We start from the raw sequence: 21,001 nt of genomic DNA, 5'->3' as shown, positions 1-21,001 counted from the left end.
GGCTTCAATTGGAAAATTTTGTATTTGAAGCCTTTTTTGTCTTCCAATTGCAAAAATTTTCAACTGCAGATAAAGACTTTGAGACATCTTTACCCATACTCCGCTTCCTTTTGCTAGTTGGGGTTCTATCTGGGTGTCTCTTACCACTCATTGGTTGCTTGTCTACATCCAATGAAAGATCCACTTCTCGTAAACCTGTGGGTATCTGGATGTTAGGTGTCAATGGCTCAACAGCAGAGAGATTATCATTATTCATTCATGGTTCTCCAATATCTGTGGATAGAGAAGAACTTTCACCATGTAAGAACTAAGAGGTGGGCTTTTCTTTTTGCATGTGTGTCACCTTTCACGTGAGGTCCCAACTGTAACTAAATATATATGAACAAAGTGCGCATATCCTACTCTCCTGCAAGCTTGCGAGGCAAAGCGAAGCGAAGAGAGAGAGAACATTCTGTGTTCCCTTCCTGGATACTTGGCCCAGTTGTTTGAAGATTCTTTCCTTGCCAAAAGGGGTTAATTTAGAATTGGATTACAATACAAAACATATGGCCTATTAGCTCAGTTGGTTAGAGCGTCGTGCTAATAACGCGAAGGTCACAGGTTCGAGACCTGTATAGGCCATTTTCCAAAAATTTTACCTTTTTCTAATAAAAAAGGTTTTCTGAGCAAATTTGGTCCAATGAGCCCAAGTCCAACAAGGTTGGGCTAAGGTTGACATTTTCTAGTCAGTGGAAGGTTTTCTGAGCAAATTTGGTCCAATGAGCCCAAGTCCAACAAGGTTGGGCTAAGGTTGACATTTTCTAGTCAGTGGAAGGTTTTCTGAGCAAGTTTGGTCCAATGAGCCCAAGTCCAACAAGGTTGGGCTAAGGTTGACATTTTCTAGTCAGTGGAAGATTTTCTGAGCAAGTTTGGCCCAATGAGCCCAAGCCCAACAATGCCTCGATTGGGCTTTCCGCTTTCCACTATGTGGGCTGGGCCAAGGTTGACATTTTGTAGTCAGTGGATGAATCTAGACTCTAGACCATCATGGTATGTGAGCCTGGTCGCAAGTATTGTATGTTCACATGTCAAACTTGTTAGTCCATTTTTCTGGGTCACTAAGAATTAAAAGTGATCGAGGTTATCTTAGGTATGATTTTAAGGAAAATCCTCTTGATCCATTATTCTTTAGTCGCGAGGTTCAAAAGGTAAAAATGAAGTAATTAATGGGATTGACCGATTCAAAAATACAGAACAAAAGGCGATCTACCTTTTATGTTCGATGTCAAGAAAAAAATTGAATTTGAGGAAAGAGAGAGACAAATTAAAACAATCACTACATCATCATGATGTTTGTCTCATTATGTTAATTTTCTTTTCTCTTCTCCAAACATAGCCTTACTGATCAGGGTTTGAGGTATCGATATCATATCGCTTGTATTGGGTAATACGTACCATTTTGCAAGTGATCGATCCTGATACTATATCGGTGATATGGTATGGGGGTCAAATGGTCAAAAATCCATTTTTAAAGGAAAAAATGGGTAAATTTGTTTGATATGGCCATTCCGTACTGATACCGATCTGATACCATATTGATTTCTGAGTTGATCGATAACCGTTTTGATACCATGCACCAAAATCATGTTAGTGACATAACTTTTAGAGCAAGAGATCTCTACTTGGTAACATGGTCTCTATACAAGTATCAGCATCTGGGTTCAATGGCTGAGCACGCTTGGATATCTACCCAGGGACAGAAACATCATCTCGCAATGCCTTGTTAGAGGGAGTAGAAAACACCACTAAGTTGAGATCTTTTTCTCTATAATTTTTATTTTATTTTTTGAGGGGTTTCGGGAGGAGGCTGGAAAAGTGAGGTTAGGTGAAAGGGTGACAGAGCCTTAAGAGATCCATCATTGATTGAGGTCTCCCTCACCAACTCCACCAGAATTTGACCACTTTGCCTGATGTGGTTGGTGAAATGTCCCAAATCCCCAACCTTTCCTCGTTTCCCCAAAGATATAATGAGAGAACAAAAGAACCAATTTTCTTTTCATCAACAACCCCTCTAATTGAATCTTCGCGTTATCTCAAAGCTAATATCACTTTTTAACAACTCATACATAATGCATGTACACATACCAAATGGATTGGAATTTATCAAAAAGGATACAAGAAACTGATAATGCCAGATGCCAAATGTAAGAGACTAAAGAGTAGAGACAGAGAGAGAAAGAGAGTTCTAATATCCTACCAACTCCCCTGTGCTAATTATGAATTCTCCACAGTCACACTTAAACCAAATTCTCTTCTCCCAAACAAAAGCACTAACAGAGCACTGCCTCCATCCTGGCAATAAAGCTTTCTAGTCTAGGAGGCCAAGGGAGAGAAAATCAACTTAAAAATTGCCAGACAAGTGAAGAATATGACTATGGTTGGAGAAAGAGTGTATGTGGATGAGTTTGAGTAAGAGGTGGTGGTGGTGGAGGGAGAGGAGGTAGTGGGTGTGGTGGTGGTGGTGGTGGGGCTGGTAGTGGTTGATGGTGTTGTGGATGGGGTTTTTGAAGTAGCTCCTGCCACTGTTACAGATAGCTTCATCCCACTTGCACAATGACCAACTATTCCACAAATGAAGTAATGGCTTCCAGTTGTCTTGAGAGTAATTTTGGTGGCTCCACTGCTATCTGTAGTAATAGAATTCCCAACTGTGCAACTGCTGTAGTCACTTCCACTCACCTCATCCACTGTATGTCCTCCTCCATAATTGAAAACTGCACATTGATATCAAAACATAACAAGACTTAATATTAAGCTTCAAACATCTTAGAATGTAAAATCGACCTAGAATACATATCAAACGCAATTTAAGAATTGAGAGAAAGAAAGTAATTAAACAAACCGAGGCTGTCACCGACGGCGAATGTCTTTCCACTAGTCCACGTGCTATAATCAACATTAGTTGTCCAACCCGTTGCATCGCCGACTGTGTAATCTGTAGCCAAGCTTGGTACCACAAAACACAATGCAAGGATTGTTAACAAAACTCCAGCCACTGTGTTACTTTCCATCTTGAGAATGTGTTTGTGTTTATGCGTGAGAGAGAGAGAAGAAGAGGGGAAGGAGGGAAGGGTAATGTGTTATAATGATCAGAGAAGAGGGTCCTTATATAGGAGATAAGGTGAGAGAAGTGAGTAAGCTTTGGTCCACTTACTTGGATTATTCCATTGAAAATTGAAATAGGTTTGGTTTCTAGACTAATTTTCAATGGGAATAACTTGAGTTGGACTCTATTCCTTCCCCCCCTCCCCCCCCCCCCCCAGCCAAAATATAAAGAAGTGGGTGACCATTTCTCTTACCTTTTCCCTTGTTAATTAGCCTTTTTAAATCTTCTCTTTATTGGTTTCTTTTCAACTTTAAAACTTCACTTGAGAAGCTGTAGTAGGTGGATTAATGCCCCATCCGTAGTTTCTCGAGCTCACACTAAGCCAATGGCAAAGTAAGTATATAACTTACCTTTTTGCTTTATAATTTTCTCTTAAGTCTCTTTTGGCTGGCCGGGAACATATTGTCATACACGTACCTGCCTTTCATATAATTGATTGGAAATGAAGGAAGAACATGAAAAGGTCCCGTTATGTTAATGTGTACCAACTACCAAACCATCATGTCTATTTTGGTATACTTATTTTGTTTTTAAAAAAATTCTTTCTTCTTTCCTTGCTTTTTATAAGAAAATGTTACAATATTGATGAGTTGGAAAATTATCTCCTCCACTTCCCTGCGTTCCCTAGTGCCTCTATTAAGGGGGTGGATCCCATTCGGGCAGAGGTAGGGTGGTCATTGTGCCTCCCTGGTAGAGGTATTGAAGAATTGGGTCAGGCGGGAACTGAAGGGGATAAGATCCTTGACCAATTACATAAGCATGATAATGCTATAGAAGTACATGAAAACACATCAATATTATATTGGGAAAAAGAAGATTGCCAGGTCACGTGGCCCCTCTATCAGCACGGGCCAATGGGAGCACACGCTCAGGTATCAAACAAGGGTGGGTTCACGGGGTGGTCATATATATTATATTTTAAGAAAAAGAAAGCATCGTCTGGCCTTTGAGTCCAGACACAACCCCTATGAAATGACGCCCCACCTTCCTATAGAATAAAAAATCCCCCCTAATTGATGCCCCTGTGTGTCCCCTCATTGGCCCTTACACTGTTGTAGGGGCCACACGATTGAGCAATGTTTTTCCTTCCTTATATTTTTAAGGTCGGTGTTCTTAGTTTGGGGGGGGGGGGATGGTGACAACACGCATGTTAGCATCATGGGGGTGGGATTTCCACCTTTCATAGAGGGTGGGACGGTCATTTTTATCCCCTCTAAACCTGGGTGTGGACGGTACACTACCCCCAGAGAAAACTTTCTTTCATATTTTAATGAGGCATTATTTGAGAAAGGTCATTCTAGGTATAATAATACCTACTTAAACCCTACTCAATGTATTAAAGACAGAAACAGAACGAGGTGGGAGGGTGGGACACCCATGACCCAACCAACCCGATAAATTAGAATTGGGAGAACCCTACCTAAACTTGGAGAAGTCTTAGTTGTCTTGTTAGGGTTTAGGTTGGAAGGGCCAGGAGAACAGAAGTGAGCAAAGCATGAAGGAATATTGAATGTTTCCATTCTAGTTAGGATTAGGAAATGCTTGGGAAACTACTCAAAGTTTTCAAGAACCAGACCGGTTCAGACCGGCTGTCTCATACAGGTTCGATGAAAAAGGCAACTCAAAAAACCGGGTCCATTAGAAAAACGTTCGAACTGATTAAACCAATGGAAAAGCTGAAAAAAATAATCGATGGGAAAACAAATGGAAATAATCGGCTACTATGAATAATCTGTCCACTTTAATTAAGTAACCATGGCACGCTGCTTACACACATTCACTTATTGTATCCAAGCTTTACTACAAGTGGATTCTGGATTATGATTATTCATAAAATAGACAAGGACTAGAGATGCTCTAATGGTTGCTTGATTGTGACCAAGAGGTCATGGATTCGAGTCTCTGAAAATAGTTTCTCTGTAAAAGTAAAGGGAAGATTCTGTACATTATGTCGATCCTCCTCAAACCCGCGCAATGGTGGGAGCTTCGCTATTGAAAACTTGAGTTAAGTTTTGAATCTAACTAATTAAAAACTTGATATCAATTGGCATTAGCACTGCCTCACCATGGAACATATTTGAATTTTATGTACTTTTTAAGGAATTCATGATCTTTTGAATCTAACTAATTAAAAACTTGATATCAATTGCCATTAGCACTGCCTCACCATGGAACATATTTGAATTTTATGTACTTTTTAAGGAATTCATGATCCTTGCGTACCAAGGAAGATAATCAAAGGATACAGAGTCCAATGATCAAAAGGGGTGCATTCCCAAAAAAAATAAAAAATGAAGAAAGGGACATAATACCAAACTCTTTCACTTGGTCAGCACTGTCATTTTACCATGCCTGAAAGTTTGGCACCGAGGAATTAGCTAGAAAAAGTCTATGCTCACCATCATAATTTTAAGTGAAATGCAAGCACCATGAAAATGTGAAGCTTACGACATCCTACAAATGCCCTTTTGACACATGGGCTTTAATAAAACAACGATGCTGCCTACTCGGACATTCATGGTTTTAGTGCACGGTGTCAGAATGGGTATTGATAACTTATAAAACTGATACAATATCGATTCGGTATCGGTCTAGATCAGCTATATCAGATAAAATTACCCCTAAATCTTCTTAAAAAATGAGTTTTCTGACCATTTAACCCCTTTGTCCTTACTGTGCTATCGATATGGTATTGGTGACTAGCAAAACTGGTATGTATTGCCTGATACAGGCGATACAATACCGATACTTAGAACCATGCACACATTGCCTCTGCTTGTGTAGAATCAATGAGAGTGTGTGTAGGGAAATCGACAAAGGGTGTCAATCGATTCAGTTTCATAAAGTGATAATGTGATCCAAATCCGAACCGAGAACCGCCTCAGTTCTAGAATTAAATCCAAATCCGAACCTGCTTGGTTCGATTATGATTCCAATTCGGTTATAGAATACAGTTCCAATTCGGGTCTTGATACGGTTTTAATTCGGTTATACAACTTAGATCCTATTCGGTTTGCTAAACGGTTCTACTATTTGGTTTTAAATTCCTAGCAACATTTGCTACTAAAAGTCCTATAAATGCCCATCTTGTATTTTTGGACCTTACATTTTTAAATGCACACTTTGAAAATCCATTTAATTAAAAAATTATTATAAAAAGTTGGAACTTGGAACTTGAAACTTGAGAGAGACAAAGAGTTGTAGAGAATAGAGATAGTAAAATCTTTTAAAAATTATAAACAGTTGGAACTTGGAACTTGAAACTTGAGAGAGACGAAGAGTTGTAGAGAATAGAGATAGTAAAATCTTTTAAAAATTATAAACAGTTGGAACTTGAAACTTTGGAAGATAAAGAGTTTCCTGAAACATAGGAATGAAGGAATAAAGCATTAAATCCTAAAGCCTAAAGGTCAACTCTCAAACGTAAAGTTGTAAAACAAAAAAAACTAGGGATTTAGGTTCGGTCATTCGGTTCGATTTCGATTAGAACCGATGGTTCTTACATCGAAACTGTATCCGAATAGAACAAAATTAAAATCTTGCTTGGTCGATCCAAATCCAAACCAAATTAATTTGATCCGATTCAATTAATTCAGTTCAATTTTGGATTCGGTATTCGATTCTGTTGTAAGGCATCCTTTGAAAGACAAGAATACAAACCCCTATTTGGTATCAGAGCCATGGTAGCTTAACTCTCTTCTTTGCCTTGTCCAAGGGAGCTCTGCTCTAATATGGTTTGACATACGAGTTCATTAGTTATCCGGTGAGTATGCTCTAAGGTTGCTTCTTTGAGGATCCTCCTTATCAGAAAACTATGGATTGACAACTACGGTTAAATAGGATTCTCGTCGATAAAGTCCCTTGAGATTAGAGGTGGGTTTTCAGGCAAGAGGCCGCTCTATACCCTGTTAGTTTATCTCGAAAAACCTTCAGCAAGGATACTATTTTGTAATGGATTCCATTTTCTCACGCACTTGAACTCATATATCTACCATTGTGAGTATTTCTCAAGGATACGGCTCCTTCTCAATGATGTTACAATCACCACGTCCTAGCAATGCCTCCTCCAGTTCAGAGGTTACACTTCGAACCTCAAAGTCCACTAAGGTTGATTACCTGTACGAGATCAACTACACTTCGGATTCAGAGAAGATCTACCCAACGAACTTCCTTGTCATTAATCCCTACAGTGTCTTTCCAAAGAATCTGACTTCTTTCACCAAGAATGTCCGGCCAATTGTTGCTCCTTCAAAGACTCCAGAATTGAAGAAATATGTGCAAGCTTCCCCATTTTCCCAGAACCAAGTCACTGCCTCAGGCAAAGAGCAATACTTCCCCATTGAAATAGCCTCAGATCTTATCCGCCAGTGGTTAAATCTAGACTATACGCATCTTCACATTGGAGCCATTCGGATAGCTCTCACCTTTCACGGACGCAAAGGTTTACCAGTAGCCTCTAAGATTGATCTTCTTGATACTCGATTCAAGAGATATGCTCATGCCACAGTTGTCAACATTCAAACCATACTCAACAAAGGAACAGTATTCTTTATGTTGTATCCCAATTACAACATTGCCTTGAGTGATCTAAAGTTTCCAGATGCTTTGCAGTTTTTGGTCCAAATCACGGGTGCACCACAAGTTGAATCATCAATAACGGCAACTCTCCATTACCTTAATTGACATGTATTGGGGTTGCATTAAAATAAGGTTGTAACACGGGGGTGGCAATTAGGAATGTAAATGAATAGTCAAAATCCGTTTCTGTATCTATTTAGACGGATGCAGATACTGAAAAAATATATTTACATGTAAATAGATCAACTATCCGATCTGTATCCGTTTAGCACTATTCGAATCCGTTCGAAAGCTAATCAGATGCGGATATAGTATTATTCGAGCCAAATCTGACCTGTTTACATCCCTAGTGACAATAATAATTTCCGAAAAATCTTTGATTTTCTTTTTAGTGATAAAAACCGTGAACGGCAGGATTCGAACTTGCGCGGGCAGAGCCCACATGATTTCTAGTCATGCCCGATAACCACTCCGGCACGTCTACAGATAGTCTTTTAATTTGTTAAATTTCGAAATAAACTAGATTCCTTGTGTTAGTGTTTTTCATTTTTGGTTTGAAACAACTTTGAATTGCGTTACTAATTTTTTTTTTGGGTGATGGAATTGCGTTACTTAATGGAACTATGGAAGGTTGATTACTATGTAGTACATGTATTATTTTATATCTATTATATTATTGGAAAAAAAATCTTTACTTGGTAGTGTTTTCTACGCCTTAATTATTTTATGGGAAAGAGAACACTACTTGGTCGCATACGGGGCGTAGCTCCTGCGCCTAGACACAGGGCTATGCGAAATGATCGCTGTGACCTTAGAAATTTTCACCTTTCCATGAGGGCATGGTGGTCATTTCTTGCAGCCCTATATCTAGGCACAGGGCTGTGCACCGCACGTGATCAAGAAGCATTCTTTTCCCTTTTTTTTTCTTTAAAAATTTTTTTCTAAAGTTATTTAATGTAGGGGTAAAAAGGGTTTTCGAATTTTTTGAAAATTATTTAATACAACGTTTAATTTAGTTTTTATGTGAAATGATAAGATTCACTACAAAAAAAAAGTTAACAAGAATTACCCTCACTAAAAAATGTGTTATAGACAAAAAAGTAGTGTTAAAATGTCGTTGTAATCAAGACTTTCGCTGAACATGGTCACACTTCTGGCATGTATCTCACAATGCTACTCCTAGCCCAGGTGGTGGGTCCTATAGGGTGCTCCCTTAGCATCGCCTCCACGTCTTTCTTAGTGGGCCAATTTTTACAGTTATTGGTGGAGAACAACAAAATCCCCAGCGCTTGCACCCATACTTCTGAACAAAGTTCATTTTTCTATTTTTTTAAATTTTTTTTATACATGCTGAACCAGACAATTTTTCAATTCCGTCCGAATTGAAATCGGCCGGGACTGACCCAGATCCTAATTTAAATTGGATAGTCACTATAACGCTTAAATTGGGGTCCGATTAACTGAAAACGACAAGAGGGATACTAAGCTCAACGATCCAAAACAAACTATTGCCATGGACGATTAGTTTGGGCTCCATTTGGTAACGTGTTAGAGAAGTGATTCTAGAGATATTTTTGTACCAGAGGAACACTTTGGGAGTGAATTATGTTCACTTCCGATTGATTTTAGCTTCTAATTGGACAAATTGACCTCCAAAGTGTTCTGAGAACAAACATGTAAAATAAAAAAATTGACAAAAATAGCTCTATCTGGGAGCAAAGCGCTTAGACAAGATGGGGGTAAAATGATCACGCTACCCCATAAAAAGTCCAAAATCTCACCCTTGTTATCTCACCTTTATTGATCCTTCATCCCACACACTCCCAATGCAGGGCCACGCACCCGGATAGAAAATTCTTTCTCCAAAAAACTTTTGATTTTTATTTTAGAGGATCACTTCAAATTTAAATAAGTTTAACCTCGATATTTTCCTTGTGGAACTACCCGGTAAAATCACTGCCTTGAAATAGTATCACAAAAAAAAAAATCACTTCTACACAATAATACTAATGTTGTCATCCTCGTGGCCTTTGTCAAAACCATTTGTCTTTCGTAGAAGAAGGGCCTCTTGACTCAAGGGTGTTAGAACTTAGAAGTGTTTTAAAAAAAACTAAACTCATTCCTTATTTCCTTTTTACTCCAAAGTCAAGGCCATACCATTGCATTTTATGGATTCGATTGGGCCCCAATAAATTAGCTTATTTATTTCTTTTGTTTGGGTTTTTTGATTTAAACATAAAGTGAAGCGAGGAAAAACGTGAACGGCAGGATTCGAACCTGCGCGGGCAGAGCCCACATGATTTCTAGTCATGCCCGATAACCACTCCGGCACGTCCACCGAGATGAAGTTAATTTGTTAAAATTCCGGTCAAATCAGATTCTCCATTGTGTTAATTTTTGGGTTTAAAGTGCATTACTTTCTAAATCATAAATGAAAGATTGATTTTTGTTTTGGTAAACAATGGAAGGTTGATTACTATGTAGTATATTGTATAGGAGGGGAATCGTTGCCAGGCTGCATGGTCATTGCACCAACACAGGGCCAATGAGATCACGCATGAAGTTAATCAACAGCGGTGAGATTTTTCATTTCATGAGGGTGGGTTGGTCATTTCACCCTTCATATTTCTAGGCACATACAACATGCAGCTTGAGAGCTTTCATTTTCACACATTGTATATACCAAGCCTTCATGTTCTCTATTGCATTTTTTACTATCAAAAGATCAATTTTATTGGGATACCCCACATCATAGATGAACACAAACTCATTAAGGTTTTTCCATGCTTTAGGAGCTAGCTAAGCAAATCTCCTTCGTGGGTTAAAAAGTCAAATTCATTTGTTCTCGTTCCATACTAAAAAAGGGAGGAGGGGGAAGGTAGAGGGTTTCAGGAATCTACATGTCACATTAATGGGTGTTTTGAAAAATGTATCATTCATATAGGACTCAAATTTTCAAAACAACGGAGAAAATAAAAAAAACATATGTGGGTCGATGATCTCTATGTTATAGCACAGGCTGTGCCTAGACACATAGGGACGGTATTTTCACCATTTCATTCAAGGGTGGGGTGATCAATTCGCCCACCCCTATATGTCTGGGCATAGTCTGTGCCCTCGATACAGATAACATTTGGCCAAAAATTTATATATAAGAGACGCTCGTAATTAGGATTAGGTGTTTCCGATTCCAATTCAAATTAGGGGATTCATTCAATCCGATACCAATTACTCAAAATTGAAGATTACTCTCACAATAGTATGACTATAACTCTTTTTTTTCAATTTTGTTGATAGTTTATGACTATAACTCAGTGAATGAGAATTACAGCTTGAAACATCTCTTTTTGTTCCTTAAGTTTAAAGGCTATCTGTGCCTTGGGGTCTTCTTAACATATGACCAAGTGTATTCATGAGATGAGATTGTTCAGTAATGAACTAATGACTCTAGTTTTTGAGGGATTTTGGGTTAAAACAATCTCATAACCATCATAATATGACTCCATCTTCATCTAAAATTTGCCAAACTAATCCACCTCCAATTGTTCCTCCACTCCTTGCAAAGTTGTAGATGTTACTGTAAATGGTTTTCAAGAATGAATCTCTAATACTAATAATGAATCCAGGATCTTTCTTTGATTTTCCAAATTCAGCAAATAACAATGGCTTCTTTAATACCATTCTTGAGTCTGTCCGATGACTTTCCATCCATCGTTGTAGGAATGCCATCTGCGACTCGTCGCTTTGCCCCGATAACCTATACACAGATTAAAAATGTTAATACACAAAGATTTGCATCTTTAATTAAAGGAGTGTCTAATTGATCGCCAATTTAGGTGAATCATTGTTCTTATTCACAAAAGTTCCGTCATATCATTATGTTATTATCAAAATGTGTCACATGCATATTTTTTTAGTTCACATGTGAAATGACACTATTACCATCATTGGGAAAAATTATACGTTATATTAAAAGAACAAAAAAGTAAGGTCACAAATTATTTGACTCCCTGAGGGGTGTCATTGTGTCAAATGCCTTTAGTTAATGGGGGCAACTTGTGATCACTAAAGTGGTGAACTAAGAAGTAGTAACCTTCTTTCATTCCCAAAATTATTCAATGTGCAGTAGATAGTTATATAATGTAGTATCAATGTAAAATGACAAGATTTACCCTCATTGAAAAAAAAAAGTATTACATTAAAAGGCAAAAAGATAAAAAAAGAATTACGAATTTTTTTTTCCTTCACTAACATTGGTTACAACAAGATTTTCCACAAAACCAGAAACTAACTATATAGGGTTAAAGAAGATTCTCAACTTACCAAATATCTGGATAAGCATGTATTGGGCAAAATCAATTTCCTTTATGAGATTACTGCTAATGAAATCTGTTCCAACTTGATAACCAGATGGATTGTATTGCTTCTTCTCTGGCATTGAATCTCCATAAAACCCTTCCATCCCTACCTCAAGCAAGTGTTTATTGTCCAGAGACTTCACATATGTTGCCATTTCTTGAACCCAACCCTGCCATAAAGAGAGAACCATGCATTTCCCATCAATCCAAAAACCCAATCTGTTTCGAGTCCGATGAATCTTCATGTACGAGAGCGTATGTGAACGACTCACAGCCGTTCAGATGGAATCTAATCTGTGAAAATATTTCATCTGAACAGTTGTGAGTCATTCATGCACGCTCACGTATGTGAAGATTCCCCGCTCACATCTGTTTCTATGTGGCTGCATCAGTTAAAACAAAGAGTGTTGTGGCTCACATTTAATGTTTTTCCAGAATGGTCTACTGTGCAACGGGGTTCATTCATGAGCTCCCATGCCATGATTGTTGGATCATCTTTATAAACAATTCCAGGAATGGTGTTTAACTTGGTTAGAACCTTCTGTAACACAATTCATTCATCCATATTAGATAATCAAAATAACATTCAAGAAATGTTACAAGACTTCAGGAGAACCCAGGTCAAAAGCTAACTTGAGAGGAGGCAATGTCCAAAGTCTTAGAAGCACACATCAAGTCACCAAGGCCCACTCTAGGCAGAGAGACGACTCCGCTCTGATTTTCTTGTTAGGTAGGCCCTTTATCTACTCCATTTTCTGGGCAGGTCTATTTTCCCAAGTTCCTCTAATAGAGAAGGTGGAAATGAACACCCTACCCCTGCTCGAAAACACTGCCTAGGTGGGATCCACCCCCTTCTATAAGAGGAACTTGGGGAAATGGAGCGGGCAGGAAATAGAGCATATAAAAATCCCCCTAGCCAGCCCCTCCCGAGTAGTCAATCATCGAAAATGGAGTCAACGAAAGCACCAATGTGACTTCAGGAGAACTCAGCCCAAAAGCTAGCTTAAGAGGAGGGAGAGCCCAAAGTCTTATAAACACACATGGTTCAATTAAGTAATTTTCTAATTTTACCTAAACATGGTTCTTGTAGTACTCCTTCACCACTGGATTTGTATAAAAACCATCATCGTCATTAATCTTCTGTCCAGCACTTCTTGCCCACTTCACATATTGTGCTCTACCTCCATAATCATTGTAATTGTTAACCAAACTCAAAATTAAACGAATCCCATATTTCTTTGCTTCAGAAATCACGAAATCAAGTGCCTGAAAATTGTTAACAAAATGCCAAAACTGGTAATTAAACAATTAATGTTGTTCCACAAACACAAACAAAATTGAAATATAATAATTAGAGACCAGGAAAACTTTCTCATTATAGATGCCTGGAGATATCTGTAATGCACGGTCGCCGCCGTCATTGAAAGCCATCGTCCGGCAAACAGTGAGACTGTTAGGTACTTGATCAATACGTCAAAAGCTCCGAAGCTGATGGAACGTGTTAAATCAAGTCCTTTAACCAATCTAGTGCCCATATACTATAGTGGGCCCCATTAGGCACATAACAGACCACCACGCTTCCGCAGCGGTCGTCCTCGGCGGATCTCACTTTAGGTAGCTTTCACTCTGGCGGTAGGTAACCCTTTCCAAGCGGCTTCACTCTGCTCTAAGGTTTTTGCCTGGCGGCAGGTAGCCCTTTCTTGACGGCTTTCACTCTACTTCAGGTAACCCTTCTCCTAGGTAGCCATTTCCGTGACTCGAACCCTTGACCTGGTGCCCAGCTCTGAAACCAAATGTTAGGTACTTGACCAATACGCCAAAAGCTCCGAAGCTGATGGAACTCGTTAAATCAAACCCTTTAACCTATCCCATACTAGGCTGGCCCAATCTAGTGCCCATACACTATAGTGGGCCCCATTAGGCACATAACAGAGGCCGACGGTAGTGGAATCATGGAAGACATTGGAGCCCTTGTACCTCTCAATGGGGTCAACTGCAACACTCATCATCCAATAGGAATTAAAACCATTGAAGAAGAAAGGAGACCCATTAAGAACAAATTGGGTATCTCTGGTTCCAATGAATCCTCCAGGAGAAGAACCTGTACTTGCTTTAGAAACCAAGGCTGTTAGAAGGATCAAAGACCCACAAATGCAGGTAATAGTACTACTGAAGAAGCAAACCATTGGATTAGGAGATGAGAAGACTTGAATTAAAAGAGGAGATTGGAAGGGTCTGGTTTAAGGGCAGAGCCATTAAATTAAAAGAGGAGAAACTTTGCAGCTAAGAAGATAGGTGACATTTTGGTCAGTTTGGTGACACCTGCAACACATGTGGGTAGTCTAGTTTTAGTAAACAATTAATTAATTAAGGATAATTTACACATACCACCCCTGAGATTTGACAAAAGGATATTTTTACCCCTTAGTTTTGGAAAATTCTGCGTACCCCTGAGGTTTGCAAACGGTAACAAATAAATCCATTCCGTCAGTTCATGACTAAAATACTGTTAAAATTTAGATTTAAACTAACGAAATTGCCCTTGACAATTTAGGGTTTCAAATTAGGGAAAAACCCCAAATCTGAACACTTTGCTCACCTGCAACTCGTCTTCCTCCCCGTTCCACTTCTGCTTCTGCCCTAAATTAGGGTTTCAAAGAGAGATGTTTAAAATCTCAACCCAAACAATTCAGTTATGCATAAAATTCTGATTGATTGGTCGATCATGTAAGTAGCATATCTCAGCAAAATCAGAAATCTGAGATTAATAATTTGAGATATTGGAGAGTCCTACTCTAGTTAGGAAACCAAATGATGCAGATAGGCATTGGACAAATTAGATTTGAGAGTTTTTGGAATGAAATTTTGTTAGGTTAACCAATGGTTGCCATGAGCCTTGCGTGCATCTCTTCCCTTTGATTTCTACTTCTTCTTCTTCTTCTACCCAGCTACTGTTTGTGTTACTGTTGATAATACCAGGCTGAGAAGAAAGTGATTGAAGTCCTTGCTGCTCTTTGGTTTCATCTTCCTCCCTCTCCTCTCCCTCAAAGAAGCAGAACCTCCCACCACCTCAATACCAGACTTGTTAGAACGGAGCAGAGGAGTGAGCCGTTCACCAATGGCATTCATCGGAAACACTTCCCTTGCCAAGCCCACCTATCCTCCCCACATCTCTGAAACCACCCCAGCCACCAAATCCATCTACCCATCTTCACCAACTACCCCGACTCCTCTCCGTGCCGTTCTCTTGACATCACTAACACCCTCTCAAACCCCAACCCTAAACGCCCTACCTCCACCACCAGTGTCACCTCCATCTCCACCGCATCCACGAATCTCCAGACTCTCATCGTGTCATCCACACTAGATTTCTCCCATTCTCTCCTGTTGTCATGTCCAGTTGTACATGTAAGGAATCTTTTATACTGATTTTTAATGACGGCCAGATTAAAACTCTTGAATCTGAACCGTTTAAAAATAAAGCATAGTGACAAATTTCTTTTCAAATACGAAATTAATTTTTCCTATTTTATATTTTCCATTGCTGCGCGATGTGAGATGATTTTAAAAACAGAGCAAAAAAAATCCTCTTATGCATATGACGGTGCATGAAAACTATCCCCCACCCCCCAAAAAATTGAAAGATAAAATCATTCGTAGATATATTTATAACTTGATACCTTTATTAATTACCCTAGTCTAATTCTCAAAAGTTCTTTTAGTTGAGGGTTTTAAAAGTTTTAAAAAATTAACTAAAAAGTGACATATCATTATCTATAGTTGTCTATCACACATTTTCAGGTATATGTGTAAAATAACAATATTTACCTTCATTGAAAAAAGAATGTATGTAATACTAAAAGGACAAAAAAGTAAAATTACAATTATTTAACACCTTGAGGATTGTCAATAAGAAAAATCCATTTCTTAAAGCTGAGGTGGATATCAGGTTTTAGCAGCCTCCATTGTCTTCCCTTCTTACTTAACTTCATTGTTCAAATTAACAAAACCAGAAATTGAAGATTACTCTAACAGTATGACTATAACTCTCTCTTTCTTCTTCCTTAACTTCATTGTTCAAATTAACAAAACCAGAAATTGAAGATTACTCTAACAGTATGACTATAACTCTCTCTTTCTTCTTCTTCTTCTTCCTTTTTTTTTTTTGGGGGAGGGGGAGGGGGAGGGGGAGGGGGGGGGGTGGGGATAGTATATGACTATAACTCAGTTAATGAGAATTACAGCTTAAACATCTCTTTTTGATCCCTAAGTTTAAACTTTAATTAAAGTCTAGCTAGCTTTATTTAAGGCACTGGATTTCTTTTTTCTCTTTTTCTCTCTAACATAACATATGACAGAGTGTAGTCATGAGATGAGACTGTTCAGTAATGACTCTACTTGTTGAGGGATTTTGGGTTAAAACAATCTCATAACCATCATAATATGACTCCATCTCCTCAGCTAAAATTTGCCAAACCAAACCACCTCCAATTGTTCCTCCACTCCTTGCAAAGTTGTAGATGTTACTATAAATGGTGTTCAAGAATGAATCTCTAATACTAATATTGAATCCAGGATCTTTCTTTGATTTTCCAAATTCAGCAAATAACAATGGTTTCTTTAATATCATTCTTGAGTCTGTCCAGTGACTTTCCATCCACCGTTGTAGGAATGCCATCTGTGAGTCGTCGCTTTCGCCCGATAACCTGTACACAGATTGTTGTCACCAAAGTGGTAAACAAAGAAGTTGTAATGCTCTTTTAATTGATTGTTGTCTTATTTTGAAAAGTTATTTAATGAGATATTTATGTGAAATGACAGGATTTACCCTCACTAAAAAATATGTGTTATAATAAAAGGACAAAAAAGTAATGTCGTGAATTTTTTTTCTTTACTAACCATGGTTATACAGCAACATTTTTCCCTAATTAATTGATAATTGATATAAGGGAAAAGAACACTACCTGATCACGTGCCGCCCTTACACCCAAACACAACTATATATGGTTAAAGAGGATTTTCAACTTACCAAATATCTGGATATGCATGTATTGTGGTAAAATCAATCTCCTTTATGAGATTATTGCTAATGAAATCGGTTCCAACTAAGTAACCAGATGGATTATATTGCTTCTTGTCTGGCATTGAATCTCCATAAAAGCCCTCCATCCCTACCTCAAGCAAGTGTTTATTGTCCAGATACTTCACATAGGTTGCCATTTCTTGAATCCAAACTTGTCATATTGAAATTAAACAAGTTAAAATTAAGAGAACCATGTATGTCAATTTCTGGAATTCATTTATACTATGGGAGCAGATTTGAACTTTCATAGATTAGGGTTTCTATATTGTAATGGATCAAAACACTATATATATAAAGAAGTGATCTTGCATTGAGGCAGAGGGTTAATGTTTGTTTTTCTTTTGCAATCGTTGTTCTGTTGCGTTGTTAATTCTTAACAAAATCCAACAAGAATAACGACATTAAGTGCTGAGGCTCACATTTAATGTTTTCCCAGAATAGTCGACCTCGCAACGCGGTTCATTCATAAGCTCCCATGCCATGATTGTTGGATCATCTTTATAAACAAATCCAGTAATGGTGTTCAACCTTGTTAGAACTCTCTGTAATATAATTCATCCATATTAGATAACCCAATTAAATATAATTCATACAAGCTAGAGAGCTCAATAATGGTTCTTCCATTAAGTACTTGTAGTCTAAAATTTTACCTTAACATGATTCTTGTAATACTCTTTCACCACTGGATTTGTATAAAAACCATCATCATCACTGATCTGCTGTCCAGCGCTTCTTGCCCACTGCACATATTGTGCTCTACCTCCATAGTCATTGTAGTTGTTTACCAAACTCAAAATTAAACTAATTCCATAATTCCTTGCTTCCGAAATTACAAAATCAAGTGCCTGAAAATTATAAACAAATATCAAAACTGGTAAACAATGTTGTTGCTCAAAGTAGTAAATAGTTCAAAATCTCGTTTCGGTCCGATTGAAATAAGCAAAATTTGTCAAAACGGTTTTTTTTTTGTTTTAATGAGTTTCGCTTGGTCATTTGAACAGCTGAAATGACCAAAATTAGCGAAATGAAGTGATTAAAATGAGCGAAATTCGACCGAAATAAGCAAAATTTTGGTGAAATTAATGAGTGAAATAGTGCTGATTCTGGGTTTCATCCTCTGTTTCGATTTAAGACATGTTGAAATTAGCGAAATTTCAGCGAGTTTTTGGAATATAAAAGACCTGGAAAATCTTCTCATCATAGGTGCCGGGAGATATCTGTAATGCCCTGTCGCCGCCATCACTGAAAGCCCAAGTCCGGCAAACAGTGAGGCCGGCGGTTCTGGCATCACGGAAGACATTGGAAACCTTGTAACTCTCAGTGGGGTCAGCTGCAACACTCATCATCCAGTAGGAATTAAAACCATTGAAGAAAAAAGGAGACCCATTAAGAACAAACTGGGTATTTCTGGTTCCAATGAATCCTCCAGGAGAAGAGCCACTAGTTTCAGAAACCAAGGCTAGAAGGATCAAAGAACCACAAATGCAGGTTATAGTACTACTGAAGAAGCAAACCATTGGATTAGGAGATAGAGGAGACTTGATAGGGTTGGATTAATCTACTTATAATGTGCTTTGAAGATAATGGAATCTGCGTTGGAGATGGTGGGTCAGAAAATTGGGTCAGTTTTTTAGCTAAATTTAAAGTAGATTTTAGCAGAGAATTAAGACCGAAGGAGTGGAGGAGTGGAGGAGTGCATGAGATTATAAGAGGACAGGGAAAAGGGACTCAAAAGGAAAGTTAGTTGGGTATACAAACGTCAGCAGAAAGAGGGGAAATGGGATTTAGGTGATTCACCCGTGAAGGAGTTCAGTTCCTCTGCCAAGATCGTGACTCCTAGCCTCCTAGGGTTCACGGGCAGAGTCATTAAATTAAGGAGAATGAAATAAACGCAGTTAAATATAGCCTATCTGTATTTGGTGAAAAAAATTTTCAATTTTTGTGCTAGCCAGGCTTCGACCAAACAAATAGAATAATTCACTTTCTTTTTGGGTTCATAAATACCTTCGTAGGTTTTTGTATTTTTCAAAAAACCCTTTTCAATGTGGCGTAATATAAAATAATTCAGAGCAAATAATATCATATATGCACCCCCTCATGTTTGAAACAATAACAGAACACCTCGACCCCGTTGTTTCAATAATTACATCCATACCCCTGAAGATTGACTGGCATTAATGAAGTTTTAAAATAATAAAACAAAAATATCATTTTTACCCTTTTTACATCCTCCAACCTGAAATACAAACTCACCCGCGTCAAACCCTCTGCACTTCTTCATCCTCCTCGTCCTCCTCCTCCTGCAACCTCACCCGCCCCCAACCCTCTGCACCCTCTCCCTCCCTTCGAACAATCTCTCTCATTCTATCTTGATTGTTCTAATGGTTGCTTATGAGTTGATCATCAATAAAATACCCAGTACAGAATTTCTTAAAACCAGCGATTAGTGACCCCCCCCCCCCCACCACTTTACCTACAATGGAGCAAAGGTTAATTGAAGTAAAATTCTGCAGAAAGTCGTTCACACCGTACTTGTCACCCTCATCATTCTCTCCATTAAATCATGATAAATTACCTAGAACATTAAGGTTATGTTTGTAAGAGAATGCAAATTTCCATTCTCAAAACGCAAAACAAACTCTTAACTGAAAATGAACGCTCATATTTCTTAAAAGGATTCCGAATCCCATAGATAAAATCCCTTTTAGGCATTTCATCGAACTGGTTACGGGCATTATAAAGCTTTTAACTAAAATAGGTACAAAATGTCTGATCCAGAGAAAACACAATTTCGCTGAACCAGAAAAACAGCAAAATGAGCTGTGATCGAAGACATATAATACCCAATAACAAAATATTACGGCAAATTCCCAACACTAATCATTCAGTCAAGAGATAACTGTCTAATATATGAGAATATGCTCTTATGCTTTTTCATTCATCGATTGTCTCATCCGGTTTTTAGCTTGGATTATTGCTTGCTTAGAAAAAACTAACAACCCTTCCAAGTTACTAGTCTGCAACCCATAAAATGGATGAAACCAGTGTTACTAGTGAGAACAACAAAATAACAAAAATGTGTCCACAAAATCAAAATACAAGCAATTCTATTGTTTTCGATACCTGAAATTTCTGGGAGTATCGATTTCTTCAATTAATCCAGATCTGTTATCTGGCTTTGGCTGCTTATTTGGGGCTTTTATTTAGCAGTTTGAAGTGGTCTTTCGACCTGTTTTTGGGGATGATCTGAGAGGCATTGGATTGCTGGAATTTGAATTCTCCATGTATTATTGCATGATTCTAAAAAGGTAAAAATTGAATTACCTTTGTTGGAGAAACTCTATCTAGCGAAAATGAGAACCACGATGCGACATAATCGCCATCACAACACAAGATTCTATAGTTTCTATGACCCATTTGTTGGAGAAACTCTCTCTAGCGAAAAGAAATTGAAGCCTTTCGAGTTTCGATACTAGGGCAAGTTGTTCTTTTGTTCCCAAATTCCATTGGAACTTGAATAACCCTCACGTGGTAGTTCGTTTTGGTTCAAACTTGAACATATTGTCCTTCTACCAAAAAAAACATATTGTCCATTGTCATCATATGTTGTTATAGAAAAAAAAATTAAATAAAAAAAAATAAAGTGAAAATTACATGATTGACTATTTTTGGGTTTTCATTTACAAAACTGTCCACTCTATGTTTGAGTTAACAAAAATGGACAAGAATAAGTTTAGTTTTACAAAATTAGACAAAAAAGTGACTCTCCTTCCTTCCTCGGCAGTTCCCCTCTAAAAAAATCTCTTTTTTTTCCCTCTGTTACTTCAGGTAGTAGAG

At 38.1% G+C, this 21,001-nt stretch overlaps 2 protein-coding genes, 3 non-coding genes and 1 pseudogene across 5 annotated transcripts; 1 reads left to right on the top strand and 5 right to left on the bottom strand.

Annotated features, from left to right (window-relative positions):
- The first annotated feature begins 547 nt into the window (after nt 1-547).
- On the top strand, nt 548-621 carry TRNAI-AAU. The gene has a single exon. It is a non-coding gene; the product is annotated as a tRNA-Ile (tRNA).
- Nucleotides 622-2,304: 1,683 nt separating this feature from the next.
- LOC122649113 (blue copper protein-like) lies at nt 2,305-3,109 on the bottom strand. Its single transcript, XM_043842478.1, has 2 exons — nt 2,882-3,109; nt 2,305-2,753 (listed from the first exon to the last, which is right to left on the bottom strand). The coding sequence occupies exons 1-2, from the start codon at nt 3,048-3,050 to the stop codon at nt 2,353-2,355; spliced, it is 570 nt and encodes a 189-aa protein (XP_043698413.1). The 5' UTR covers nt 3,051-3,109; the 3' UTR covers nt 2,305-2,352.
- Nucleotides 3,110-8,125: 5,016 nt separating this feature from the next.
- TRNAS-AGA lies at nt 8,126-8,207 on the bottom strand. Its single transcript has one exon. It is a non-coding gene; the product is annotated as a tRNA-Ser (tRNA).
- Nucleotides 8,208-9,979: 1,772 nt separating this feature from the next.
- Nucleotides 9,980-10,061, bottom strand: TRNAS-AGA. Its single transcript has one exon. It is a non-coding gene; the product is annotated as a tRNA-Ser (tRNA).
- Nucleotides 10,062-11,083: 1,022 nt separating this feature from the next.
- On the bottom strand, nt 11,084-18,709 carry LOC122645888 (mannan endo-1,4-beta-mannosidase 5-like). The gene is made up of 6 exons (XM_043839292.1): nt 18,346-18,709; nt 17,815-18,009; nt 17,584-17,706; nt 17,111-17,316; nt 16,431-16,787; nt 11,084-11,111 (listed from the first exon to the last, which is right to left on the bottom strand). Exons 1-6 carry the CDS (start codon nt 18,679-18,681, stop codon nt 11,084-11,086), a joined length of 1,245 nt encoding a protein of 414 aa, XP_043695227.1. The 5' UTR covers nt 18,682-18,709.
- LOC122671057 lies at nt 11,132-14,287 on the bottom strand (annotated as a pseudogene).
- Nucleotides 18,710-21,001: the final 2,292 nt, after the last annotated feature.

Source organism: Telopea speciosissima, chromosome 1 (assembly GCF_018873765.1).
Source record: "Telopea speciosissima isolate NSW1024214 ecotype Mountain lineage chromosome 1, Tspe_v1, whole genome shotgun sequence".
NCBI lineage: Eukaryota > Viridiplantae > Streptophyta > Magnoliopsida > Proteales > Proteaceae > Telopea > Telopea speciosissima.
The sequence above is the reverse complement of the archived record's forward strand: the minus strand, read 5'-3'. Positions and strand labels throughout refer to the sequence as shown.

What these genes read in the sequence shown, in the direction of transcription:
- LOC122649113 (XM_043842478.1), bottom strand. Translation starts at nt 3,050, where the DNA reads ATGGAAAGTAACACAGTGGCTGGAGTTTTGTTAACAATCCTTGCATTG. An exon ending in CGCCGTCGGTGACAGCCTCG is followed by an intron (nt 2,754 to 2,881) that starts GTTTGTTTAATT and finishes ATCAATGTGCAG; the next exon opens with TTTTCAATTATGGAGGAGGA.
- LOC122645888 (XM_043839292.1), bottom strand. Translation starts at nt 18,681, where the DNA reads ATGGTTTGCTTCTTCAGTAGTACTATAACCTGCATTTGTGGTTCTTTG. An exon ending in ATGATGAGAAGATTTTCCAG is followed by an intron (nt 18,010 to 18,345) that starts GTCTTTTATATT and finishes TATAATTTTCAG; the next exon opens with GCACTTGATTTTGTAATTTC. An exon ending in ATTCTGGGAAAACATTAAAT is followed by an intron (nt 17,317 to 17,583) that starts GTGAGCCTCAGC and finishes TCAATATGACAA; the next exon opens with GTTTGGATTCAAGAAATGGC.